Source organism: Xiphias gladius, chromosome 2 (assembly GCF_016859285.1).
Source record: "Xiphias gladius isolate SHS-SW01 ecotype Sanya breed wild chromosome 2, ASM1685928v1, whole genome shotgun sequence".
Classification (NCBI taxonomy): Eukaryota; Metazoa; Chordata; class Actinopteri; order Istiophoriformes; family Xiphiidae; genus Xiphias; species Xiphias gladius.
The window spans coordinates 11,931,916-11,958,792 of record NC_053401.1 but is presented as its reverse complement, the minus strand read 5'-3'; the positions used below and the strand labels follow the sequence as shown (position 1 = coordinate 11,958,792).

General features: G+C 39.9%; 1 protein-coding gene across 1 annotated transcript in view; it reads left to right on the top strand.

The window, feature by feature from the left end:
• pdzrn4 (PDZ domain containing ring finger 4) overlaps window positions 1–26,050 on the top strand; it is a 33,789-nt gene extending 7,739 nt beyond the window's left edge. Inside the window, exons 2-9 of the mRNA XM_040149510.1 lie at window positions 11,944–12,215; window positions 13,391–13,493; window positions 18,700–18,798; window positions 20,386–20,448; window positions 23,367–23,468; window positions 23,663–23,779; window positions 24,312–25,376; window positions 25,478–26,050. Of these exons, the coding sequence (XP_040005444.1) occupies window positions 11,944–12,215; window positions 13,391–13,493; window positions 18,700–18,798; window positions 20,386–20,448; window positions 23,367–23,468; window positions 23,663–23,779; window positions 24,312–25,376; window positions 25,478–26,050 (2,394 nt within the window). The remainder of the gene's footprint in view (window positions 1–11,943; window positions 12,216–13,390; window positions 13,494–18,699; window positions 18,799–20,385; window positions 20,449–23,366; window positions 23,469–23,662; window positions 23,780–24,311; window positions 25,377–25,477) is intronic.
• The last annotated feature ends 827 nt before the right edge of the window (window positions 26,051–26,877 follow it).

Below are 26,877 nucleotides of genomic sequence, written 5' to 3'. Positions count from 1 at the left end.
CAAGCAGAAATCATCCTAACTATAAGTAGGTATTAAGAAACCCAAAAGAATAAACAGTTTCAGAGAATGTTTTCACGTCTGCCAAATCTATAGTTATAGTTTGGTAAGACTGAGACAAAAAAAAAAATACTTGGTAAGGTTTATGAATAGATCATTGTTTGGAAAAAAACAAACCAAAAAAAACCCCACTCTCTCACACACACACACACACACACACACACACACACACACACACACACACACACACACACACACACACACACACACACACACACACACACACACACACACACACACAAAAACTTGGTCTTAATCAGGTGAAAGCATTTTCTCATGGTCACAGAACTGTAGATGTTCAAACTTTCCATTATTCTGAGCACTTTTAGGACTTCTCATCCATGTTGGCTTAAAAGTAAGTAAAATAAAAGAAACTGATCGGACCTTGAGTGGGGACTGTTTTGTCAACAGCTGTTTCCAAAGTTCGAATAAACTGTCATACTTGGTTTAGATAAGGGTAGATCGTGGTCTTGGCTAGAAAAAACCAGTGTTAAATGTTGGTAGGTAACGGGATACAAACAGTGGTCTCAGTGTCAGAGTCAAACATATTGCTGACCAAACCATCCATCTCAACTTCCCCCTGAAGAGGTTTTGTGGTTCTAAATTAACATTACGTTACTTCCTTTGCTTCTGCAACACAAAAATAATAATTTGCAAGGAGTCAACTGGTCCTTGTCATCATCATTACAACATGCTGAACCGGCCTTGTTACGTGGAAACTCACAGAAATTAGGCCTGTGACCTATTTTGAGAAACAATGGTCTGATTTAACGAGTCAATAGGTGATACAGTTTGAAAATTACCCCAACGCAGTCAATCCTAATCATCCCACTGATAATACGTTGGTGGCGAAGTGATTAGCCATTTACTCAGTCATACTGTAGACTTATACCCAGCCGCCAGAAACTGTGAATACAGTTGAAGTCTTGATTGAGGCGGGTCGAATGAGGTATAATTTGCAGCACAGCATGTCTCTCACCTAACTGCCCAACCATGCTTTTAGATTAAAGTATTTTTCACTGCAGTAAGAGCCCGCTCACAGTTAGTGGATTGTGAAGACGTTTTTCTTTTCCTCCAAAGGGGAGACTGATGAAGCTTCATGTTATGAATAATGCTAATGGGTTAGGTGCTTCCAGTGAGCATAAACATACATAATTTTAAAATGAAAAAAGCAAAGATTTTGGACGGAGGATAGAAAAAAATGTTCACGCTCAAGATTTAATTTTATGCAAAAAGCAGCACATAAATCTTTTATTTTCCTGCTCCTCCAGCAAAATGTTTTCACTTTCCAAGCTTTAGCATGTTTTGCTAATTATGCCCCTGCATCCGGAGCCAGTTCTTTTTGCCTTCAACCAAATCTGTGCTCATGTAAATAACAAAGATTCACAGTATTCAGGAGGACAGCATTTCATTTTAAGATGAACAGTGATAAATGGAGAAACTACTGTAGAATATCTCTTTCCTTAATTATTTTTGGTCCAGCATCCAATAATTTTTTTTCTTCTTGATTCCTGCCTTAGTTTAAAGAAAAGATTATCAACTTTGTCATGTTTTTCTGTTCGACACTTATGAGTATACAAAGAGCTTCAAGCATTGAGATGCTATGCTAATGTCCTACTGATGTATTCAGTGAGCAACACTTGTTTATAAATCAAAATATAAATTAAATACTATTACCACTACTGCCAGATCAACCTCTAAATATAATAATCATAAACCATGGATTTTTCAGTGCTTACTTTAAAATGCTGTATGCAGCAATTTAGAAGAAGTAATTTGTCCTGTTTTTTTTAATTAATTTATTTATTTTTAATAAATACCGTAAATATGATTTCTGGACCAAGTTGGTTTGATTTCTTCTCAGAAAATATGCCTTTGAAAGAATAAGGCTCGCATTAGTCTATATTTTTCTTATTGTCAACAAACACCATGAAACCAAAAAAATAGCTGCGCACTGTAGGTTTTAGCAAACGTTACTCAAACAGCAGAAAGTAGCGCTTTTTTGGTAGGACTATTTTCAGTTGTGGCTTAATACACATTTGGTGTTCCAGTGAGTATTTACAGCAGCAGGACATAGCATGTGGGATTGACTTAGAAGAAACTACAGTGCCCGCATTCATGGCAATGAAGGAACATGTCATCCTGTGCAACTGTGTAGCTTATTTATGTGTTTTAAAAGTTTTTGGACAACGGTGGAGGCATTTAAGATCAATAAGGCTTTGGCAACACAGATAACGTGTACGTAGTATTAATCGATTGTTGATTTTAGTCTTTTAATGGAATATGTTGAAAGTAAGAGAAATAAAGAATATCACCAGTCTTTTTCTGTAAGCTAAGTAAGTACAAGAATAGCTAACCTGCTTGGATGGAGAACGTATGTTGTTCAGTTTTCCCATATAGAGGATAACCTCTTTGTGAACTCAGCTGTCTGGATGAATTATGTGGGTTTAATCGGTGACCCCCGAGAGCCTAATTCAAACTCATTGCTAGTATGTGTTGAGGCGCTGGAGGAAGGGCCACTCTATTGTTCAGCCCAGCTCAGTGGCTGTTGTTTTAATGGCAGATGAGAGATTAATCGTGATCTAATGACTGTGGGGAGGACACAGTGTAACAATAGAGTCCTGGTACAGTACAGGCTATAAAAATGTACACACAAAAACGTTCTGGTAAGCCCTAGACACAAACACATTCATATGGACAGATGAAGGCTGAGAGAAAATGAAAGTGACTTCTGTTGATTTGTCAGTAAAGAAGTTTTGCAGTCATCCAGCATTACTGCACCCTGCCTCATCATAAGCAAAACAAAGTGAGCTAATTCTCAACCCGCCAACCCCCCAGTGTGACAAAAGAAGGCTAATTTATGCATTGGTGACATGGTGTGCGAGGAATAAGAGTGTGGCAGTGGGACTGGATGCTCATTCGTGGAGTGCAGTAATTGTGATTTGGTTGCTAGGATGTTGAGGGTAATGAATGTCTTGTTGATGCAGTTTGTCATAACCCATGCCATCCGTGGCTGCTTGAGGACACAGAGCCTATTAGTTAAACACAGACACATTGGCCCTGCCATGATGTATGAGCCCACCAGGAAGAAGGCATTAGTCATTATGTGCGAGAAAATGGAGAAAACTGCCAGGGTACAGTTGATGTTGAATAAGATTGTGGATTAAACTAGGTAGTGTAAAGCTTACCTCTTGACTTTTGCCATGGGGTTTGTAGTCTTTTTATCTAACAGCATACTGAGGTACAAATTGGAGGAAAAAATGTTTTAATTGGAGTTTTATCATCACTGGATCACTTCAGTGATAATACAGTAGGAGGTTGTTTTTCCCTTGAAAGTATCACTAGCACATACTGTGTGCTGTTGTGGTTGTGTTACGAATAAAAGAAAATATTTTTATAATAAAAATTGTAATTCCAAAAAAACAGAATACAGGACAAATCATGTTTCATTCCAAGGCTTTACCACTGGGGAGTATCTGTATTCATGAAGCTTAATTGAAAGGAAGCCTGCCTTGCATATAGAAGTGGTACAAAGAGCAGGAAATGAGATGGTTCTTAATGCGTTCACTGACAGATGATAACCTTTGATTTCCCCCTACTTACATCAGAAATGGCTGCTTGGAATGACAGTCACAAGTCAACAGTCTCTGATGTCTGCATGCGTGTCTCTACCGCTGGTGGTGTTATGCTGGGGTGGGGAAAGATAGACATGTAAAAAGCAAGAGGGGAGAAAACCCTTGAGACACACACAAAAACCAGATGGGGAGAAACAGAATGTGATGTAGTGTCTGATTTTAAAGTGCTTTGGCTATAAAGATTTTTTTTTTTACCCACTGAATCGAAATGAAATAGGCTGACTTACAGTGACAAAGACAGACAAAAAGGAATAAAAAACACGTAGAAAGCAAGACAAAGAAAAAACATTCCACAGAGAGGAGAATGAGAGAAATAAAAGTACTAATAAAATCAGATCAAAAATCCATGAGTTGGAAAATAGAGACATACACATGCTGCCATAAAAAAATCAACTGTAAACATTTAGTTTTGTGGCTTCTTTTAAGCAATGATGTCCATGTCAATGTTAACATAATACATGCAGAAAGGAGAAAAAAAATGAGAAATGTGCCCACCAACAGCAGTATTTGAGCTTGGATTGTGTGTGAGGGGGTCAAATGGGCCCTTTAGTACATTTCTAAGGGCTCACCGCTCCATGTTAGCGGAGCAATGAACAATACTGTGAAAATTGTACACCCGTTTAGTGCTAAGAAATATTGAAATAACACAGGAATTGTTGTTAGACATGTACTACTCATATAAGTAATTTTGATTCAATTACACTAAAGAAATGAGAATTTTTAGTAGATTAAAAAATAAAATGGATGAAAAATAGGGCAAGAAAATTACTCTTAAGCACTTAAGGACTTACCTGTGCCACTGACATCTATTTTAGTAGTATTCAGTCAACCTCAAAATTCCTCTGTTTCTAGACAACAAGACCAATTTACTGTTGTTAAAATTTAGTTACGGATAATAATAATATAATCTGTAAAGCTAAAGCTAATGTAGTTTTCCACTTCTGATGATAATGAGAAACTGCTGGCAAATTACAACTAATAATTAAAGCGGATGATATCCAATATCATCTAAACTGATCCTGTTGATAGTTGCTGAGCTAACGTTCGCTAACGTTAGCAAATGTTGTCATTTCACAGACTGGCAGGACAAGCTGCTGCTCAGCTCTGAATGTCAAGAGATCCCAGTTAAGGTAATTCAAATATTAATGTGATGTATTTCAAGCGTAACTGACGGGTTCCAACTATTGTTTATCATCTGCTAGTATTGGCAGTGTATTAATACAATTAGTATTTGTATTGATCCTACTTTTGATTTCATGGGGGATAATTTGGCTCAGAGGGGTAGTGGGAGGACATTATATGTTTTAAAGGAGTCACTGGCACAGTGGCGCAAAATGGCAATCAACCCAGCAATAGTGTAGTGACATCAATACCCCAAAATGCACCGTAGCCATAAATAGGACATGATGCTTTTTGAGTTAGTACAGACACACCAAAATGTCTGCTTATTATGAAGATTGTCTGAAAGGGTTTTGGGAAATGTTGGAGATAATATTTTGTTTTAGTCCTCCACAGGGAGGTAGCAGCGTATGATCAGTTGCAGAGCAGCAGAGTTGCTCTTGTTGAAGGACACTTCAGTCTTGCAGACGCTTCATGATGAGGGGCTTGAATACAGGATAACCAGCTGAAGGACAGTACACAAGCCTGTCACTTTTAGCAGGTGTTATTGAACAGGGGACATGGTGGAAGCACTGGCCTCTGCCGTTGTTGAAAGATTATTTGAAGCGCACTACACTTTAGTTAAAAGTTCATACATTTTTAACTTTTAGCGCTCACTCTGAAGCTAAGATCTAAAAGCTAAAATAAGTCAGCACTGTGAAGAGCCATTCCTTCAGGAAACACAGTCTAATCTACTGCACACAGACGTTGTGTGATGTAGAAGGGATTGACCTGAGTGGGCTATTTAACATCCATCCAGACAGCAGCTATTTAATCCACGTTTCATGTTGTCATGTGGTCTTCCTCATGCAGAACTAATTGGTTGTTTTCGCCTGTTGTGCAGGCGCCCATGTCTGTGAAAAACTGTGAAGGACACTCATTACAACTTGTAGTCATACTCGCAAGCATAGACATAGATGCAATCACGGGTGCAGATGAGCACATAAATACAGACAGGGAGAGCTGAGCTAAATTCAGTGAATAACTAATAAGAGCACTGAGTGGGATCTCCTTGAACCCGTTGCCATAGCTTATAACACATACACACACATACACACTCATAAACACACACATACACACATCCCAAGCCGCCACTGCCACTATGTACACAAACACATCTTTTTGCTCTCTCTCTCCTACAGTCTCCACATCTGATTTGCATTTTTGTTAACACTCTAATTGCCTCTCATTAAATACCTTGTCACTTTGATTAATTGGTGCGATACAGAAATGTAAAACAGCATAGGATTACAATGCATAGTGAACAGTCGCTGACTGGAAAAGACTAACAAGCCTGGCTAAAAATACAAACAGAGGTGAAATCTCACTAACTCCTTATGCACTTTTAAAATTGAGTCAGGGTTTTTCTAATCCTTAGGTGAATCTTTTAAAATCTGAAAAAAAGTGCCACAGAGAAGGATTTGCATTTATCTGAAACTGGTTTCAATTCTAGTCCAGTCCCACAATGCACGCATTTCCCTCCACGAACAGCTACGTAGGTGTCCATAAGCACACAAAGGTGCCCTTAAGCCCACCCCCAGCTGCTCCAGCAAAGCTGGTCACTGGCCAAAACTACAAGACTGTGGTTGCTCTGGTCAAGTACAAGAGCGCTGAAATATATCAACAAGGTAGGACTCACAGCAAATCCGGCTAAATATAGGTTAAAATGAATCATATCACGACATAACTGCAGTCACTTACTCCAGACGGTCGTCATACTAAAGCTTAAAATTGGCTATTATTACAGTAAATTATATATTTTAGCCACTCTTGGCCATGTCTTAAAGCTGTGGGATTATCTAACTCTTTTGAAATGGCAGATGTTGTAATTGTACAGTAAGTGAGAGGTCAAATGAGAGTTGGATTCTTTTTGACTAACTTCAGAGCACCTGGAAGCCATGAGAAAACTAAACTTCACTTATAAGTTTTGTTCCACAAAAAATGTATTGATTTGAAAAATAGCATGTTATCTTACAAAACCATGCCGTACTGAAGTTCTGTAACTTTAAGAGAAATTTCTGCACTGTAACTGGGAGAAGTTGGCTAACAATGGGAGATGATGACGTAGCACTCGCCAACTTTGTTGAGCAGAGTCAGGAAATGCAAACCCCAGGAAGACAACATATTAGAGAAAGCAGTGCAAGCCTCCTAAAGCTTTCCATATAAACTTGTCTCAGAGTCCAACCAAAAGTAAACACAGAAACTAGCTCCCTGGATTAGCGACTGTAGCTAACCACATAAAGAACTGCCTACAAGGCAACTTGCTAACCAAACTAACTGCATTAATTTGCCTCTAAACCCTTAACTGGCCATTTTGTAATCACTTTAGAGCTATTAAATAATGTTAAACCTTAGCTGATAGTATAGTAGAATGTTTTGGAAAGACAGAGTTTGAAAACTAACAATGTAAAAAAAGGTTTATTTCAATCCCCTCCATTCAGTTTTGCTAGTTTTCTCTGGTTGCTTGTCACACATGCATCAATAGCGTCGTGGTATTCTCATCCCACGCGAGGCGAGGGTCAATGTGATTCAGCTGACCGAGCCTGGCCCACCAGTTGCACAGCCTGCCACTCAAATTTATGAAACCATCATCTCCTTTGCCTCCACTGCACTAGGGTGATATTGCGTGTCAGAGACTTTTATTATTGAAATGAGACATTTATGACAGGTAGCCCTCGCCACATGAGAGTAGCCTCCTGAATCATCTCAATACAGCTAAAGGAGAAAGAGAAATGAGATTTGGCAGATTATTTGAGCACGCCACCTGCGCTTCCTCACTCATCACAATATGCCAGTTTCCATGAATGTAGAAACAATCTTACTTGTATTGTGCTGAAGTTCAGAAACATCATGATCAGGGCAAAGACAGCTTGCTGGTGATGTTGAACGCCATGTCTCCTCTGGGGCAGACAAGGTCGGTGTTGAAAAGCCAGGGGATCTCTCTCCTTGGCAACTCATTGTTTCATGGTCTATTGTAAGCCTATTCATTGTGAGATATTGGCATTATTCATTCAAACATGGTTAATGGAAACAACCGCACTGTAGAGCTGTTTTAAGTCTGTCAGGAGCTGATGTAATGTTTAAGCCATGTGTGTGTACATGTGTGTGTTTGCCTCCATTTGCTCACAATGACACCATATCTGTCAGATTTAGCTGTGGGGTTGAGTGGTTTCCATCACACTCTTATCTCTGAGAAGCAAACACACCCATAATATACAGCTATACACACACAAACTCACACACAAATATGCATACAAACAAACACTCTAATCTATAGGCTCTCCTTATTATTCCTGTTTGTATTCAAAAGTGGAAACAAAATTTAGCCATCTTAGTGGCCAACTAATAAAACCCTGTGACACATTTAAAGGTTGACATGAGCCCTCTATTGAGCATATTAAAAGCCACACTGGCTTTCACTGTGCTACTTTTAACCCTGTCTCATCACATGTAACAGCCATTTTCACACCATGGTCTGCTAGTAACCCTTCATAGGCAGTGATGTGTGTAATTGGAGCCTCACAGAGAGTAAAATGTTACATTAATAGCTGGTAGCTGAGACTCACCGTTTCCAGTATGCATGACCTTAAGAGTCTGTGTGGAGTCAGGAAGTGAAACATCGAGGCATATTCAACAATCCATTTTTCCGAGCACAAGAGGTCCAAGCGAACAGAGGAGACAATTGAGGTTGTCAAAACTGAGTCCGGAATCTGACATTATGACATTTGATTTACCATATAAAAAACGTTATGCTAAAAACAATGTGTCATTTCTGAGAAAATATAGAAAAAAACATTTGCGGTAGCTACAAAACCAAGCAAAACTGAATTATTGCACTCTGGTTCAAAACATCTAATAGCTAGGAAAGCCATGTGAAGTTAAAGCTAGCTATTGATATAGCCTCAGCTAGCCTTAGCTAGATATACATTTGCCTACATTTTTCTGTTTCTTGTAAGTCACAAATCAGTTTAATTTTGATGATCCAACATGTTAGTGCTTCAGTTTCATAAATTAGGCAGTAGCTAAGAGCCAAATATGATGAAGTAAAAAAAAATAGCAAAACTAGTCCTCATAAAAGGTAGCTAGATAGTTTAAGTTAGCAGATTAACATTAGCAGTAACTGCCATTCCGAGTCTAAAATAATTCATGTAATTTGATGTGGTTGAGATACCCTTTAATCACACATTTAAATGGATTAAATCATAGAATAATTTATTTTGTTTAGATACTGCATTTTCCCTTGACATTGTCTATTAATTAAGTCTTATGATATGTGACGTTTTAATATTTCTTTTATATTCATAAAATTAAGGCTTTTGGCTAACTAGCCAAGCTGTGTTGGCATTCTCACCCTTTCTGTTCAACCTTACCATTTCTATAGTCACTGCTCTCTGCCAGTAGGCCAGTATAGACAAAAAGACGAAAAAGAAGTATCTCAAAGGATAATAACAAACACACAAAGTGGGCTGATGACAAGCAAATGACAATTTCACAAAAGGCTGTAGACCAATGACATACACACACTGCGCTCACCAAACACACAAAGTAGAAACAATCACATAAGCTACAGTATATTCAGCCCTCCCAAACTATAGTATGCCACTTTGAACCTTGACCTTCAGGAAGGAGTGTTTGGACAGACAAGAAGCTTTGGTTTAAGGCTACTGGGAACCATTTTTATTGGCAATGGTAACCTTTAACTTGAGAGGTATATGAAGGCTGTACTGGATTGTTGGTTCATTACAGCTGTCCCTATGGACTGCCATGACCTCAGACTATTTTTAGTGTTGTTGTGGAGCTTTCATGGGTTAAATCAGATGATCTAATGAGTTGATATTGTCTCTCTGTTGACTTGGTCACAGGACTGCAGTTGAGTGATGAGAAAAGGAACTAGTAATAAAAATGGAATTACTTTTCGATATTGATAGAATCTGCTCACCTACACGTCTCAGTACAGTTGTCGCACTTGCATGTATAGCTCCTATGCAAACTTGCCCTGTACACAGACATACAGCTAGAACGGAAGATCCCATGCTATGTCTTAATTAAACTACAATGCCTATGGGGAAGTAGTCTTTGCAAGATTAAACAATAATATAACAATAATAGGAAATCACAAAGAAAAAGATTATACACAGAACAAAAGAATAAGGATATTTCAACGAAATGTATGGACATTGTTTGATTATGAATCGCTGTGTCTGATTAGGTTTAATGCAGACTATGTGTGATAAAAACAGAAATTAGAATGACTGATATAACTAAGAAATATGAGACATAAAAAACAGAAATTCATAAATGATTGTGATTCTGAACCTTTTTTGCACAATCAACATCTCAATTGTCTCAGGGCTGACGTTACTACACCATTGCTCTAAAGGCTTTAAAAACCTCTCTAATGTGTCTGCTTCTCTTTATCCCCTCATTTTTGATTTAATTATCCCTGATGCTTTGCAAATTCTGTGTATACGATGTATAAAATGTGTGATGCACACAAACACATAAAACTTGCGCATTCTGAGCCATTATCCCCAGTCTTTGTCACATCTGCTGGCTATTAATCAGCCCCCAGTTAGCTCATCAGCAGGCAGATTGAATATAGGAACAACAGCAGGTAAACACACTGGCAGGTGTACCCGCACAATCACTTCCTGCCTTCCAGAGCCTCCCTCTGATTGGAGATTAATGTGTCCATCTGGACCTCATTACAACTTAAAAATGCTGTGGAACTTTCTTTGCACTTTTTCAAAGATCATAGGTCACAGGTTTGAACAGCCATCCATTAATTTTACATCATAGCTGCAGATGGCAGTATAGGGTGTGGACTGATGGGCAGCCAAAGTTTTGCAACACATTCTGAACTTGTGCCATCCGTAAAAAATAACAAAAAATTAATTATGTGTAAATCCAACATAATGGTAACATTCAGTACCCAATACCGGGATCACAAAAGAAAACCATACTGTTACCAGAAGAATGAATGCATCCATATTTCTACTCTGTTCTCCCAATAATGATGCTGACATTAGGTGTATGCATCCACATTATAAGCCCTTGAAAAACACTCTTGACACTTTCAGACATCCAAAATCAATGCAATTAATCAATTTCTGGGAATGACAGACTGAAAATGAACTTAAGCAAAGGCGTAGGCTTTCGGAGGGCTTGTAATTGGGTCAAACAAAGCGACATGGTAACAGAGACGGATTAAAAGCATAGGTGTATGAGTGTGTTTTCAGGTTGACAGCTGACAGTATGACGTCTTACACACCTATTCTCTACCGATTCCCCTGTGGCGTAACTCTTTCCTTAAATCGCAAATTAAGTAGGTGTTGCTTGCTAAAACTGATGTTCCCAGTGGAGCGAGGTCTACCACCCGCTGCTCTTCCCCACTTTGCAGCTCATTTGCCTAAATCAGTATTATTATCCTGTGTCTAATGTTTAGAATGCCATGTAAATAATGCATCTGAATGAGACTGATTTGAAAAAGAATATTGGAGCAAAACTGAAAGAGATTAAATGAGCTCATTAAAGCATGCTTTTGGGAGTTTTTCCTCCTTCAGCAAATGTAGTACATTATACAGCCTCTGCAAATTTGGCAGTAGCCTAAAGGTTGCAGAAGTACATTTGTGGCTAGCTGGGCAGCAGTTAAAATGTCTGAACCTGGTGGGAAATTGTACTGTGTAGGTTAAAAAAAAATCAAGAATTACTGCCAAAGTGCACTAAAGAAAAACACTGTGGACATGTGTAAAGGTACTGTGAGGATCCTAGGTGTGAATGTGAAACAGGAGCATGCATGTCTGTCAGATCGTCCCTAGATATATGAAAGTTAATAAAAATGACAAAGAGTGTTCACACCTTTCGACTGACTTGTCTCTCCTTTTCAGAGAGAGAATATATTATAATTTTTTCGCCATTGCCACAAGGAAATTCAGATGTTGAAGATGTTAGAACAGAGTATGATGTGCATCTTTCCACCTTAACTTACAACATCATACAGACAGGACAGGGTGTTCATGTGATTAATGAGGTTATTTCCCGATGAAGCTCAAAATCTCTCAGACAGGTGACTCTTTGCTCTCCGTTTCCCCAGGTGAACGGGCGCGACTTCTCCAAGGTCGACCATGACGAGGCAGTGGTGGAGGCCATCAGGCGTGATCCTATTGTTGTCCAGGTTCTCCGGCGAACCCCCGCCAGAGCAACGGCGGCTGTTGCACATGACCACAGCGGCACGCCACAAGATGTGTGTGTCGTCGACGTTTGCACGCAAACAGACATCACCTTTGAGCACATCATGGCACTGGCCAAGCTTCGGCCCGCTACCCCCCCTGTCCCTGATATCTGTCCCTTCCTTTTGTCTGACAGGTGAGGACAAACACTTAATCTACAATTTTAGCCAATGCATAAAGTTTTAACCGTCCACTTATCTACTGAAAGGTAACTGAGTGTTAATGGTACACACTGAGATGACACAGACAGGTTGGACATTGTTCTCTTTCATTTCGTGGTAGTTCCTAAGCAATTGTATCATTGTGTGGATAACCCCAGCAGAGCTAAGTACTTTGTCCCTGTGATATCATTATGCAGGGCCAAACTCGCATGCAATAATTGCTTCTGTGTGCTACATCCATTTTCTTTAATGGGAGCTTTTGCTGGGCGATTAAAAGCCAATGGGCTGATAGAGCTGGCATTCTGGCGCTACATCCATTGTGTGGCTATTTATAGGGCTTTGCTGGGCAGCAAATGTAATCAATTTGCCCTACAAAACTACAAATCTGCCAATGTTGGTCAATGATTATGGAGCAGCAGTAATCATGGTGACACTGAGGAGGTCATGGCTTTTATGGCAGGGATGGTTGGTGTCTACATTGCTTGTTCAGATTTTTGTTGCAGAATGAGATAAGCATTATTAAGAAACACATGACAAACAAATGCAAAACACTCGGGGTCTCGGACACCTTAACTAACAACTAGGACTTCAAATTCAAAATGCGGTGTCTCAAAAATTAAGAAAATTATTTCATTTTATCAATGCTGTAAAAACATGAGCAGGCTGTTCATTGGTGATGCACTTGTTGGAATAGATTTGAAAGACTCATTTATGATTTTCAAGTCAAATAAACAAAAATTAATCCCTTTGCAAAATATCAGTCCTTAATTATCCAACGCAAAAAGTGAAAAGTTCTTAGACAGGCCTTATATTGCCTACAGAATCAATTAAAAAATGGCCTGGATATTTGCTAGTCAGCTGCTATACTCCAAATGATCTGAAGAAAATGTAGAAAAGCACAGTTATCCTTAAGTCCCAGTAAATGTTTTTAGGATCTAAATAATTATGCTGAAGATATTCACTGTATATTTAGTAGGGCGTTAATTGTGTGGTGCTGTTCAGCTAATTGGAATGCATGGCTGATGTAACCCTACTCTGTTTTGCATTGCACTGGACCCCCATTGGGCATTTCACTCACCTGGCACATGCATATGAGATCATGCAGTGATGATCTTTAACATAAGTAACTTTTCTTCTGTTTTCTCTCTAGCTGTCATTCCATCCATACAATGGAACATGAGTTCTATGAATGTCCAGAGTACCTGTCTAACACCCCAGCAGAGGTGGAGAGGACTGAAGAGTATGAATATGAGGTACAGTGACTGCACTCATACTGGACTCATACTGGGACAGTACAATATATATTTTTGGGGCATTAAAGTAGTCAAAATTAAATACTGGAATCATCCTACAAAATACCCATCATGTGGTATTTCATACATTTTAAAAGTAAACTTTGCTGAAAGCAATGACTTCCATTGACTGGTAGCTTAATAGTGACATGCACAACTGTTCAGTTTTCCAATGAAGGATCAAACTGTGATGATGCTGTATCAAACTCATAGGAAGCCCAGGGTAGATGTGGCACAACACTTGTGCAAGAGAAATGCTCATTGGATCGTTTGTGGCTTTCCAAGCTATTGTAACCAGATTGAACAGGCTTAATTTTTTCCAATGATGCAGTGGGGTATGAGGCCACCATTTTGTCAGTAATACAAAATCCCAGGAGATAATCCAAGGCTAGCCCTGACATGATGCGCACAAGTCCTGTAACAATACAAGAAAAATTGCCTTCCACAATAATAAAAGAAAATTGGCTGCCCCTTGTCAAAACAGAATACTCTTTAGATTGTTTTGTGCAGCAAAGCACAGTCCCAGGATTTAAGAGGGAAGGCCATTCTACTTCACTCAGAGGTGGTTAGTTTCCCTTTCATCATGAACTGTCCTTCAGGGATGTTTGTGTTCTTTTGACAGCCACTTCAAGCTGAACAGCAATTGTGAATATTGTGAATTTGGTCAAATGTTGTTCAGTTCATGTAAAACATGAAAAAAACTACTTTGATTAATTAAATCTGCCCCCTGTTTTATTCATTGCATTTTTTTTCTTCAGTAATGCCCTGCTACATATTTGTTTTGAGGTGTACTTCTAAAATGCTGTGATCAGAAGAGTGCATTCTGTGTTGTGTGTGTGCCTTACAGTCAATGACTTGCACCCACAAGTGTCTCCATTGTAACAGATGCATCATGCAGACAGTGGACCTTGAGGTCATACAACGTGACAGTGATGGGTGACGTTTGCCACTGTCGGTGGTCTGACCTGGTTTAATAGGCACTCCCTGGTTCAGTGAACTGCACTGTGGGTCATTAGGATTCCTCTGCTGCCAGCTGTGGCCTTACCTCACAGCATCATCTGGAGACTCCTATGTGGGTCCGAAATGGGAGCGGGGGCGGAGGACTTGTGTGTGATAATAACAGTAGTATCAGAACAAGGTCGGCTTTACAACACGAACATACATTTACACATAAAGAGTTTAAAAAAACCTCCCACCGCCATGTGGTAGACATTCATACACCAAATCAGCCGTCCTCACTTACCTCTGTCTAATGGCTTTCCTCGTGGATGAAGCAGAATAGGGCTGCCATTCCAAGGAACATTACTTCTGACTGACAGGTTTAGTATCACTTCAAACTGACTATCCACATAGGTACCTCTGCTGTCATAATACTGCTTCTGCCAAATCTACCGTACTATAATATCGCCAAGTAGCAGACAGTACATGTAGAAAGTTTCAGAGCAACCACTTTTATATACAGATGGTTTTTTTTGTTACAGTAAAAAATGAAGTTCAGAGTGGAATAGAAAGCCATTCCAATTACAATCACAATTCCAAGGTTACTAAAAATACTGTTATGAAATGGGAATTAATAATATTCTCAGCGTTTTTAACCCCTTTTGAATATTTATATCTACTTCCCAGGCAAAAGAAATGTTTAATAATGGCAGATTTTAATGAAAGCTGTCTTTGGTCACCAGGTTACACAGTACAGTTAATGAAGTGGCAGCTAGATGAATGTTTGCCAAATTAGTCAAAATAAAGAGGTCTTAATTATAGATTGTCAACGGATGCCAAACTTCAAATGCTGGATTTTTTTAATCCCCAAAAGCCAAAATAATATATATTAGTATTAAAAGATGGTACAAGAACAAAGAATCTTGTACAGACAAAGATTTTTGTCTTCACAAGTATTAAATAAAACAAAGTGGAACTTTATCTCATTTTATACTCATAGTGACAAACTCAAAAGTAAGTAGCTCTACCAGTAAAGGGATACTGATTTAGTATTTGCTTTTCCATAACTTTGGACATAGAGACAGATAAAAAAAAAAAAAAAGAATGGTCAAAATCAATGCAACAAAGGCCATGATTACCAGTCCTTTATTCTCTAATGAGAAAGGCGACAATAATGCAGGGTCCTAAAATGTCCATGGTATACTATAACCATTATATAACTACAACAATAGCTAGACCTTCCCTGCCTGATAAATGTTTACATCTTTCAAAATCACAATATCAATGGGAAACCTCTCCTTATAAATCAATTTCAAACTTTTCCTGACTCACTGAATTATCATCACTGTGCCTTAAAGACTGTGGCCACGAAATAGTGACAGCTGACAGGATGCCATCATCTCTGCAAAATGGAAACAATGAGCCAGTGAACATTAGGCTCAGCAGTAATTTCTTGTGAATGAAACACGAAATAACTGCTAAGTGCGTATTAGACTGAAATGTTACTAACAGATGTTTGATGTGGCTCTAAAAGACAGGATGCCACCTATTGACAATATGTCCTTATTTCTCATATACAATAATAACATGTGGTAAATGTGGTGTTTTCAATTTAAGATTGGTTACCACATACAATAACTTAAGAATTGTCACAGTACATGTGATTGTAAGTCACATGAAATTAGTTTAGGCGTCACTGCTGTGCCATAATTTAAACTCCACAGTGGCACAGATTTTGATCCAATCATCACCAATTGAGCCTTTCTAGAGTTTCAGCACCCACAGCTCCACACATCTGGAGACCGTCCAGTAGTGAGCTTCACAGCACGACAACTGACTCCAGTAATTCAGTAAAACCCAGCGTACCACCCAATGTGTGCTGACATTAGCGCTGCTGTTCCTTCACCTACAGGGTTTGCACAAATCACCCGGTGGAGTGTGGGTAGTCAAGAGTAGTAAGTGCACTGTGTTACAATATTATAAACTCCTAAGACACCCAAACCTTTGAAGGTCAGAGCTGTTTGCACAGGGGGTTAAATGCCACAGAAATTAATTACTGCCCTTGTCAATCTCTGCTATCGTTGTTTCCCATGACAGAAAAAAAAGGGGGTTGGGGCTTAATTCCCCCTCCTTCATCCCCTTTTCCTACCCCACGGTCTACCCCCCACCCCTCTTTTTACAACTTCACAGCGCTGAAATGAATTTGGCAGCATGGGGTTAATAAAGATTACCCCTGGAGTTATCTTTATGTGATTACGTTTATACACAGCAGAGATCAAAAGGAGACAGTAGCAAATCGGAGTAAATTTAGAGAAAATTTCCTGTGGGAGGGGACCAGTTAGTAAAATACCATCAACATAGCCATCAAAGACCTGCCCTCTATGTTGCCACATGCTGAGTTCAGGGTTATACTTTTATTTCATTGATGTATAGAACACAAGCTGCAGCTGTGCTCCTGTGTGTGTTTGTGTGTTTTATTTACATTGCACTGGAATGTGTTATACTGCAGGTTATGAAAGCCAGTAAAGTGTACTCTCTCTACATCATTTACTTTACAGTGTGCTGTGGTGCCCTCTATTCTCTGTGTGTGTGTGTGTGTGTGTGTGTGTGTGTGTGTGTGTGTGTGTGTGTGTGTGTGTGTGTGTGTGTGTGTGTGTGTGTGTGTGTGTGTGTGTGTGTGTGTGTGTGTGTGTGTGCACATTCATTTGGCTGGGTTGAGTTGTAATGTGGTGACTGCTATAGCTCTAAATCTCAATCTGGGGGAAGATGGAGCAGCAGAGTGTGTGTAGGTGAACAAGTAGACCAAGACTCAGGGGGACTAAACCGATATGGAACTGAATGCTTCCTCAGTCTATGTGTATGTGCTGCATACTTGATTAGAAACCTTCATCGCTGATAATCTGATTTCCAAATGGCAGCTTTTGGTAGCACCTAAATTGCAGAATTTAGGTGCTAGGATAGGGTTTCCAAAGATAGGGTTTCCAAATTCATCTTTTAGTTATCCTTAAAGGTGCACAAATTAATATTTTTATATTAAAAATTACAAAAAATGACTACATATAACGGACTTCTCCTCAGCACTACAGAACATTAGTCATTTTAAGCTAATTGTTTCAGTTTTATTGTTAGTTTTGGGTTCCTTTGTGGTCGTTTTGCATCTCTTTGTACATGTTTTGTTTCTCTTTGTGCTAGTTTTGTGTTTATTTTGGTTAATTCCTGTGTCTTTTTGATTATTTTGTATCCCTGTGATAGTTTTGTATCTCTCTGTGGTCATTTTGCATCTATTTGTAGTCGTTTGATTGATTTCCCAACAAGAAATGTTAACAGTTACTTCAAACAGAGGCCCTGACCCAGGGCCCCGGGGCCTGTGCCCAGTAGGCCTGTTCAGTAATTCGTCCATACACTCAAGAGTTGTTAGAATAACAAGAGTGAATATTGGAGTCCAAATGGACACTAATGTTGCTACATTCTTGCTGGAGGTGCAAATAGGCAGCTGTTGCTAACACATTCACCATACCCATCAACATTATAAGTTGTTCGTACCTCAATGGTGTGTTTAGAGCTTGTTGGGCTGCCCCTAAGTGGTCAAAAAAAATCAGTTAATGCAGGTTTAATGCCCTTTCTCTTGCACAAGTGTAATATTAACAGTAATATTAAGAAATAATGCTTCTCTAATTAACATTTTTAATCAACATAAAGTAAAAAAATGTATTTTGAATGTATCTGCTAAACGTTCACTTCAATGTAAATAATTATTTTGTTTCTCCTCCATTATCCACTCCTGGCAAATATAGCTTGATTTATTCATATATAGTTGCATTTGTAGTAGTTTATATGTTTTTATGTGAAGGTTAGGGTTAGGGGCTTGGGGATGCATTATGCAACAGTCATCATACCTGTAGAATTAATGTGTGTATATGTGTAAAAAGGAGAGCATGAGAGATATTGTGCATCAGCAGAAAAAGAACATAGATCCCCTTTGCCTAAATCAGTTTCACTCACTTATTAAGGTGGGATAACAAAACATTCCCAAAGTGACTAAAATGGTAATGAAGACCATAAATATCAAGTTGGACCTTCCAAGAGTGATATCAATTCATCTGCAATACAGAAATGTATCCCAGGCTTCAGATGATATGATTTTGGAATCCATCCAATCCACTGGAAAAAAATGTAGGCTCATATCAGGCATAACATTATAAACATTACTGGTTTGTTTGTGTAACAGGAGGTGGAACTGTGTAGGCAGAACAGCCAGGAGAAGCTTGGCCTGACACTGTGCTACAGGACCGACGATGATGAGGACACTAGCATCTATGTCAGCCAGGTAGGAGCAGAAAAAAACAGTTACACCTTGTTGGCACATTTAACAGTTTTCTTTTGAGGACTTGATGGTAATTGGTTCCTCCTGCCACACAATCACTGTTCTGTAAAATAAAATGCTATGAATTCGAGAAGCCCTGAACCTCTCCCCGACAAAGTCTGATAGGACTAAGGGCCCAACAGTCTGTTTCCTTTGGAGCAGGAAGTTATTAAAAAGATGGCATGAAATCCCATTTGAATTCTCATCTTTACATACTGATGTGGAGAGCAAGTCGAACTGAATTAGGGAGGAAAGAGAGAAAAATGTTTGCCAGTCAAATATCAACTGAGAATGAGCCACGCATGGCCAAAGAGGAAGTCAGGTTTGAAATGTGATTCCCGTCCTGCCATTCTCATTCCTCCTCCTTTAACGTGTTTTAATCGAGGCTTTTAATTAGCTTTGAGCGACAGCCTTCTCTTTCCCCCACCACAGTATGTTAGATGACACATTCTCCCTTTTAGTGTACCCCTCTGAATACCAAACACACAAAACAAAGAGGGAACACACTGCACAGAGATTCTTTTTAAAATTCAAAAACTAAATATTGCACTTTTTGAGATAAACCTGAATGAATGGTGGAATTATGAGGTCTTTAAACACAACAAATTGAATCAGAAAAATGTTAAATCTGACTGCAGGTGCAATTTCAATCCCATTACGAACACAAAGGGTGTGACAAGTAAGAGCTGCTATGAGGATTAGAAATCAGCCATAAAGGTATAAATGGCGGAATTACAAAGACATGCAGTATATTTAGCTCCTTTCAGCCTTTATAAAATGTACTTGTATATAAATCTGTGAACTCTGCCACCTATTCCCCTGGTTTCTTACCTGTTTTTCTTGAACCGCACAAAGTCTCTGAATGCAAAACCACAAACAACACCAGCACCTCCTGAACCTCAACAGACTGTGAAAGCAGTCTCCCACCAGCAGAACACATCTATTTTTGTATGTTTTGAAAGGATCAAAATGCTAATTTCCCTCATTAAAATGTATGTATGGATAGTCTTGTTGTGACTTTGGGAAGTGTGTGATTTTTTTTCTTCATTTCCACTAAGATCTTTTACCCCCCACATGTTGGTATCTCAATGCAAAAAAACAACAAAGTTTATCAAATGATTGTTGAGGGCCTGTAGTGTTGTTGTGGCTTATATGCATATCCAGTGAGATGCAGTTTCAAACATGTGAGATGTTGTTTCATTCAACTAGAACAGAATCATGTCTGCACCATAAACAATTGCGACTTTAATGACTTTAGTCGTCTCTCTTTTTTCACTCACGCTTCCTATATGACAGCTACACTCTTTCATATAATGTCAAGGACTTACATGATACCTCAGTCAGTGTCAGTCACCAGCTACTAAACTCAGGATAAATGAGAAGCACTGGTACATGTCGGCACCAAGAAAAAAAGACAACCTGGATCATATGAAAAATACGAGGTTGTCAGTGACAGAATAAGTATCTTCTCATAGTGAAACCAAAAAAAAGAGAATACATAGCTAAACATTGACCACCTGCCAGCATTGATTTCCATGTTCTTTTGTGCAGGTGGAGCCAAACAGTATAGCAGCGAGAGATGGGCGCATCAAGGAAGGAGATCGTATTCTTCAGGTTTGTATTTTCATCGCAGTGACCAAAGCACATTCACACCAGGTTACAGTATGAACTCATATGGATTGTAATCTGTCTTCCTTCTCACTGTCTAGTTTTAACCCTTAGAGTTCTTCATATTACTGGCAGGATGTTATCTTTGACATCGACCTCGTTATTACCCCCCCCAAAATAAATACTTTTTTTTTTCTGTGTGGAAACAACATACCCATTTAAATCCTCTGCTTCTTAGAGAATCTTTTTTGAGACTATCCAAGCTTCTGGTGTCTCCGTTCCAGGCAAGCATATGCATATTTAATCACCTCGATTTGCTAGGAAATTAAAGTTCTTAGTCGCAGTTACACCAGGCACTACATCATCTCTAGCACTGCTCTCTGTCTCTGTCTTGCTCTGTCTCATTATGCAAAAACACCTATGGCGTCAGAGATTGTGGATATCTCTCTTTCTAAGTAACGTCCTTTAGGAGGCTTTAGCTATAACACTGCTTACAGTATACAGATCACTAAACTTGCTGCGCATATAGGGCTATGGGAGAGATGGCGTGACACCTACAGATAAAACTAGTACTACCTTACATACACTTTGAGAAATATAAAGTTAATCTTTTTACATTAGCTTGGATCTTTAGCCAGTCTACTACAGATACTGCACAACATAGTTTCAGTGCCCATTGTTTTCCCACTGGAACACAGAATTAACAAAGTTAATTTGCACATTTGACTCCAGGCTTACCAGTACTTGCCACCAGGTGTGCGTAACCGAGGTGAACAGTCCCTTAATGAGGAACTGTCCATTCCTTGTTTTTTGCGTTTTCTACACAGAGACCCATGTGAATGTAAATCTCACCCATGTGATGGTAGATTTAATAGTTTTCTGTATTTTTCTTTCGTGATACTGTCACTTAGTGGAGAGTTGTGTGGTCTTGTTTGTGTGTGTAGGGGGAGGGTCACTTTATGATAATAAACTGAATATCTTTGGGTTTTTGACTGTTTGTCAGACAACAAGACATTCAAAAACATAACCGTAGACTCATAATTACACTTAGTTTATAGACCAAATGATTAATCAAAAACATAATCTGCAGATTATTCAAAAATGAAAATAATCGTTAGTTGCAGTCCTAGTTGTAGGCATGATGTAGCAACCTGATACAGTGGGGTGAAAACTCAACGTATCTCTGTGTGCAGTGTACTGCAAGGCACTTCACTTAACCTATACATGTACAATCGATTTATCATTTTTGACCTTTTGTCAAGATAGAAAAAACACATAATGTAAAGTCATTACACATGCATCCAAAATATGCGTTATCCCTATAAAGATGAATGTAAAGTTTGAATTTCTTTCGAAACAGAAGGGTTAAAAAAATAAAACTGAATAAAACTAAGGTGTAATACAAAACCAAAGTAAGCATCACAAACTAAGACAAAGTGAATCAAAAGAAATTGTTGAGCTTGATTGTGCAGTAAAGCATATTGATGTAAGATACTTATTGTCCACAAATAATATGGGTCACTGGATTACCACCTAGTACAACAATATAGTGAAACCCTGAGCAATGACATTCACAAAAAAAGTTCACTTCTTATTTATGCTGGTTAGTTTATGTAAAGGAGATTATCTGAGAAATTGATTATTTTCAAAATGTAAGCATGATGGATAAAAAAAAGACACATCTAAAATAAATTTTGATGTACTTTTATTGTTAAGTCCTCTTAGTAAGCGAAAGGTCAGCTTGCCTCCGGTCTGAACAACAGTGTACCAACATTACCTCTCCTACATATTGATTGTATATCGTGCTTTCTCTGTGTCTCAATTCGGATACATCCGTTACTACACTTCCATGTGGTACATTGTTAACACTATGTACTTACTGGTGCAGTGTGTGAATTTCACACGGCCGTTGTGCACTTACTGGAAATGACATCATCTGACCACGATTGTCAACCGCTAAAATATCTGCTGGCTTGTTTAAAAATGACTTTTTTATTTTTTTGTTTGTGCCCCCTATTTCACGCGACATGGAAATTAGGCCCACCATCAGAGCCGATGACATGTTCTCCTTTCTCAGCTGCCATTTTCACAAGTTTGAAAATACATTGGTGGTCCCTCCCTTACGCTACGTTGCCAGGATGGCAATGAATGAGGGTGGGAAGTGTCCAGTGCTTCAAACTCAACTTTTTGACTGTCATAACTACATGATCCAGTTACTCATAGAACACTGCTTGTTGCCATATTTGTCAGTGCGAACACACTTATGCGCTCAAAATAGTGTGAGTACGGAAGAACACGATTTGAGACACTGTGTTTGAGTACCTCCATTCTCTCACTGTAGTGTTTCTGTTTCCCAGTAGTGTGAATGATTGTGGGGAGCAGAGTCTGCTGTGCTCCTGGCCCTATTATCTTCTTCTGACAGCCCCATTACTTTAGTGAGGAAAAGATGAACGCCACCTGTCAAAAAACAGTTAATTGTGTGTCTGGATGTGTGGTGAGAGCAGACTCTCGTCAGGTTGGACTATACGCACACGCAATTGACTCCCCCTACCAAGCGTGCAGCCCGCCCATTCCTTTCCTACGCATGCTTGGGGTTGGAAGAAGTGACGGCAGAAAGAAGGAAAGAGAGACGGTAAAGCAGACAGAGAAATAGGAGGAGAAAGAAGAGTGTGAAAAAGAAACTAATGGAGGGAGGGAAAAAAATGTCAGAAAGAGGGATAGAAAGTAAAGGGTACCTTGCAAAAAAAAAAGGCACAATGGTTAGTTGTATTACACTCATCTTTTCATTCATGTCAGTTAAATGGATGATAAAATTACAGGCTGGGTAATTTGGGTAATACTTTCTTGGGTATGTAGTTAGGACTTTCTGCAATTTCCTTCCTCTTAAAATTACCATCTACTATTTACTTGTCTTTAATGTGTAGATAAATGGCTGTGAGGTGCAAGACAGACAGAAAGCCGTAACCTTGTTGTCAAGTGAAGAAGCAAGGAACATCATACTACTGGTGACAAGACCAGAAATCCAGGTAAACACGCATGCACACCTACACAGGCTTCTTGCCCTCTCTTGACAACCTATGTCATGTCAAATAACAACAGCTGCCTGCTAGGTGCCTATTCCTTTCCTTCCAACTGTCAGCATGATCGTCTGGAGTTTCTGCACACAAAAACATTCATATTCAGAGAGAGACAGGTTTCTGACAAGAAACTGTGATTTCAGCTGGCAGAGGAAGTATGGCTGGATGACGAGCAACAGGAGCTTGTGGAAGAGCTGAAGATGGAGATCCTGGAGGAGAGGAGGAAGCAGAAGGAACATAACTTTCACAGAGGAGATGAGGTGAGAGCGTGAGCTGAGAAAAATAAATCAAAGGAGCCAAAAATGTTCAAAAAGAGGCAGAAAGGTATCCGGGAAAGACAAGACTGGAAGAGAGGTGATGGGGTAGAAGGAAGGAGAGACTAACTATCCAAAATTACATTCAATAGAAGTGTTTCAAATGTTCTAACTTTCTACAATATCTGCACATGGCAACTATGGTATGGTTAAGGTTAGGAAAAGATTACAGCTTTGGCAAGTAAGCTATGCATGAAAGTTGGACGTGCCACACGTCCATCGATCCCCGTGACCTCCACACCCTCACTTTCCATCTCACTACATATAGGGCACTGGTATTTCCTGCATTGACACTAAATGTTGGCATTAGATGTAAATTGTGATGTGCACAATTGTCAAACATGGAGATAATTTCAAGGGATATTTGGCTGATTTTGTCCCTTCCACAATGCACTGCGTAACCTAGTCATTAACAGCAACAAACATAAGAAGCTCTTGCAATTGAATAAATCTGTTTTTATCTTTCTTCACACACCAGCATCAAAATGAAGAAGACATGACGACCGACACAGCTACTTGTTCCTCCAATAATCAAGACAGTGGCTTTGGGCGGAGTACAGACAGTCCGGAGCACCAACCCCTACTGGCCAGACTTCACAGGAGGAGCCCGGCCCATTGTTTGAGGGACCGATGGCGGGCAGAGCATCCACATACAAGACGAGGGACTGTAGTGCCACAGGACACCCAGAGTCAAAGGACACTGTGCAAAGGCCAAGGCCATGAAGGGATAGTCAGTATTTGCAATGGTGGAGGTGGGATCCTAGGTTTAGATAATCACTTCCAGCAACTTCTGGAGCTCAAGTGTCAAATCCGGAATGGAGGCGAGTGTGGGGTATACTCTATTCGACACAGTATAGAGTGTAGCCTCACTGAACAGGGAGGAGGGCATGGAGATGGTGTGGATAGTGTAGGAGGAGGGGGAGGGGTGGAGCAAGAGTTGAGGATGCTAAATGAGGAACTGCGCAGCATTGAGCTGGAGTGTCAGAACATCATGCAAGCACATCAGCTCCGCCAGACTCACCAGCTGGACCCCTCACAGTCTGCATCCTGCTCACCAGGACGGAGCCCCAAAGACGGACACAAGCGGCAAGGCAGGCTGGCCGACATCCACGAACACCCAGAGAGGTTGGACAATGATAAGATCAGAGAGAAGGACAGCTCCAGTGCCTACAACACAGCGGAGAGTGCACGGTCAACACCGTTAGGTATGGAGAGATCTCCTGACCACTCTCTGCAGAGACACATCAGCATCACCAACCAGAAAAACCTCAGAGTGGCGTCTTCCACACCCTCCAGCCCCATCCCTATCCCCAAGCCCCAGAGTACACCCAGTCGTAGCAGACCAGCAGACCCAGGCCCCATTATCTCTAGCAGCCCAGACCAGAGCAACCCTTCCAGGTCTGAGTCAGACCCTGCCTTACCTGCAGATGATGAGAGGTGTGAGAAGAAAGGCAGGACCAGAGATTCAAGGAGTGGGCTTGACTACGGGTGTTCATATCAAACAACCCCTTATCAAGGCCAAGCGGGATCAAGGCAACTCCAGGTATGTATCATCAAGAAGAGACGTGCCAAAGAAACATTGATTTGCCCTTGAGTAAGGCTCCTCTGATGACAGTTCTTCTAACAGTGTTCTCTGTGTTGCAGAGCTACATGCATCTGCTACAACAGCACTCATCCCTGGAGTATTCCCAGAGCCAGCTGAGTCTGCTCAGCGTCTGTCGAGATCCTGTGCACAGGAACGGACGCCCTGGGGAACCCCGTCTAGAGTGGAAGGTCAAAGTCCGCGCTGACGGCACACGCTACGTGGCCCGGAGGCCTGCTCGTGATCGCATCCTGAGGGAGCGGGCGCTAAGGATCCGAGAGGAGAGGAGTGGGGGTATGACCACAGATGATGATGCCATGAGTGAGATGAAGATGGGCCGCTACTGGAGCAAAGAGGAGAGGAAGCAGCACTTGGCACGGGCCAGGGAGCAGAAGAAGAGGAGGGAGTTCATGCAAAAGAGCCGCCTGGAGTGTCTAAAGGAGGGACCAGCCAGTGGAGCTGAGGGCAGGAAGGAGATCAATATCTTAGAGCTCAGTCACAAAAAGATGATGAAGAAACGAAACAAAAAGATCCTTGACAACTGGATGACCATCCAGGAGTTGATGAGCCATGGGGCCAGAGTTCCTGAGGGTTCTAAAGTACACAACGCCTTCCTTTCTGTCACAACTGTCTAACGGACACATAAAGTACTGCTTATTAAGTACTGTACACTTGAATATCAGGTAGCCTGCATTTCAGGAACTACTGCTTTGTTTAAAAAAGTGTCAGTTTGTGAAATTAAATTATGATGTCACTGCCGGAGACATCTGTAGCATTCCTGAATCAACTTTGTAACTATCACTATAAGAATGTTTGAACATTTCTCCAGCGCTATCATTACAAGACATCAGCCATTCAAAAAATGACTTTTAACTGTTTTTACAATGGTAATGCATTAGCCTCTGAAAGCACATGAGTGTGGTAGCACGCTGGTTCAAACAGATTCACACAAAAAAGGAACCAACACATTAATTTCATGTATACAATGTATTGTGTTTTCATACTCTCCTTTCTTCTATTTCATTGCATATGAAGCGACTTCACTTGCCTCGTTCAAGGCGGCGTTTTTTATAATGGGGAAATACAGTATTTTTCACACTTTGTAAACCTAGTAACTTTTTTTAAGGAAATTTTTACACTGAATGTCGATGTACTCTAAACATTTTATTGTAATTTCTTATTTATGTTTGTATCTCCAAACCATCAAGGTCAGAGTTGACACTATTTGATTGTACTGTAGCTCACATTGTTTGCCAGTCTAGCACAGAGAGAAATGAGAAACTGTGAAATCCCTGAAGGAAAGCAACTCCTCATCTTAAAACACTTTTTTCATTGTGTTGATAATTTCACTTGGGTCAGAGTTGTCTGAAAAATTAAGAGCACTCAATTTTAAGCACTGAAAACATCAATATGCCATCTCAAAGGCTTATGTTAGTCATAGGCTGGGAGGCCTTCATTAAAC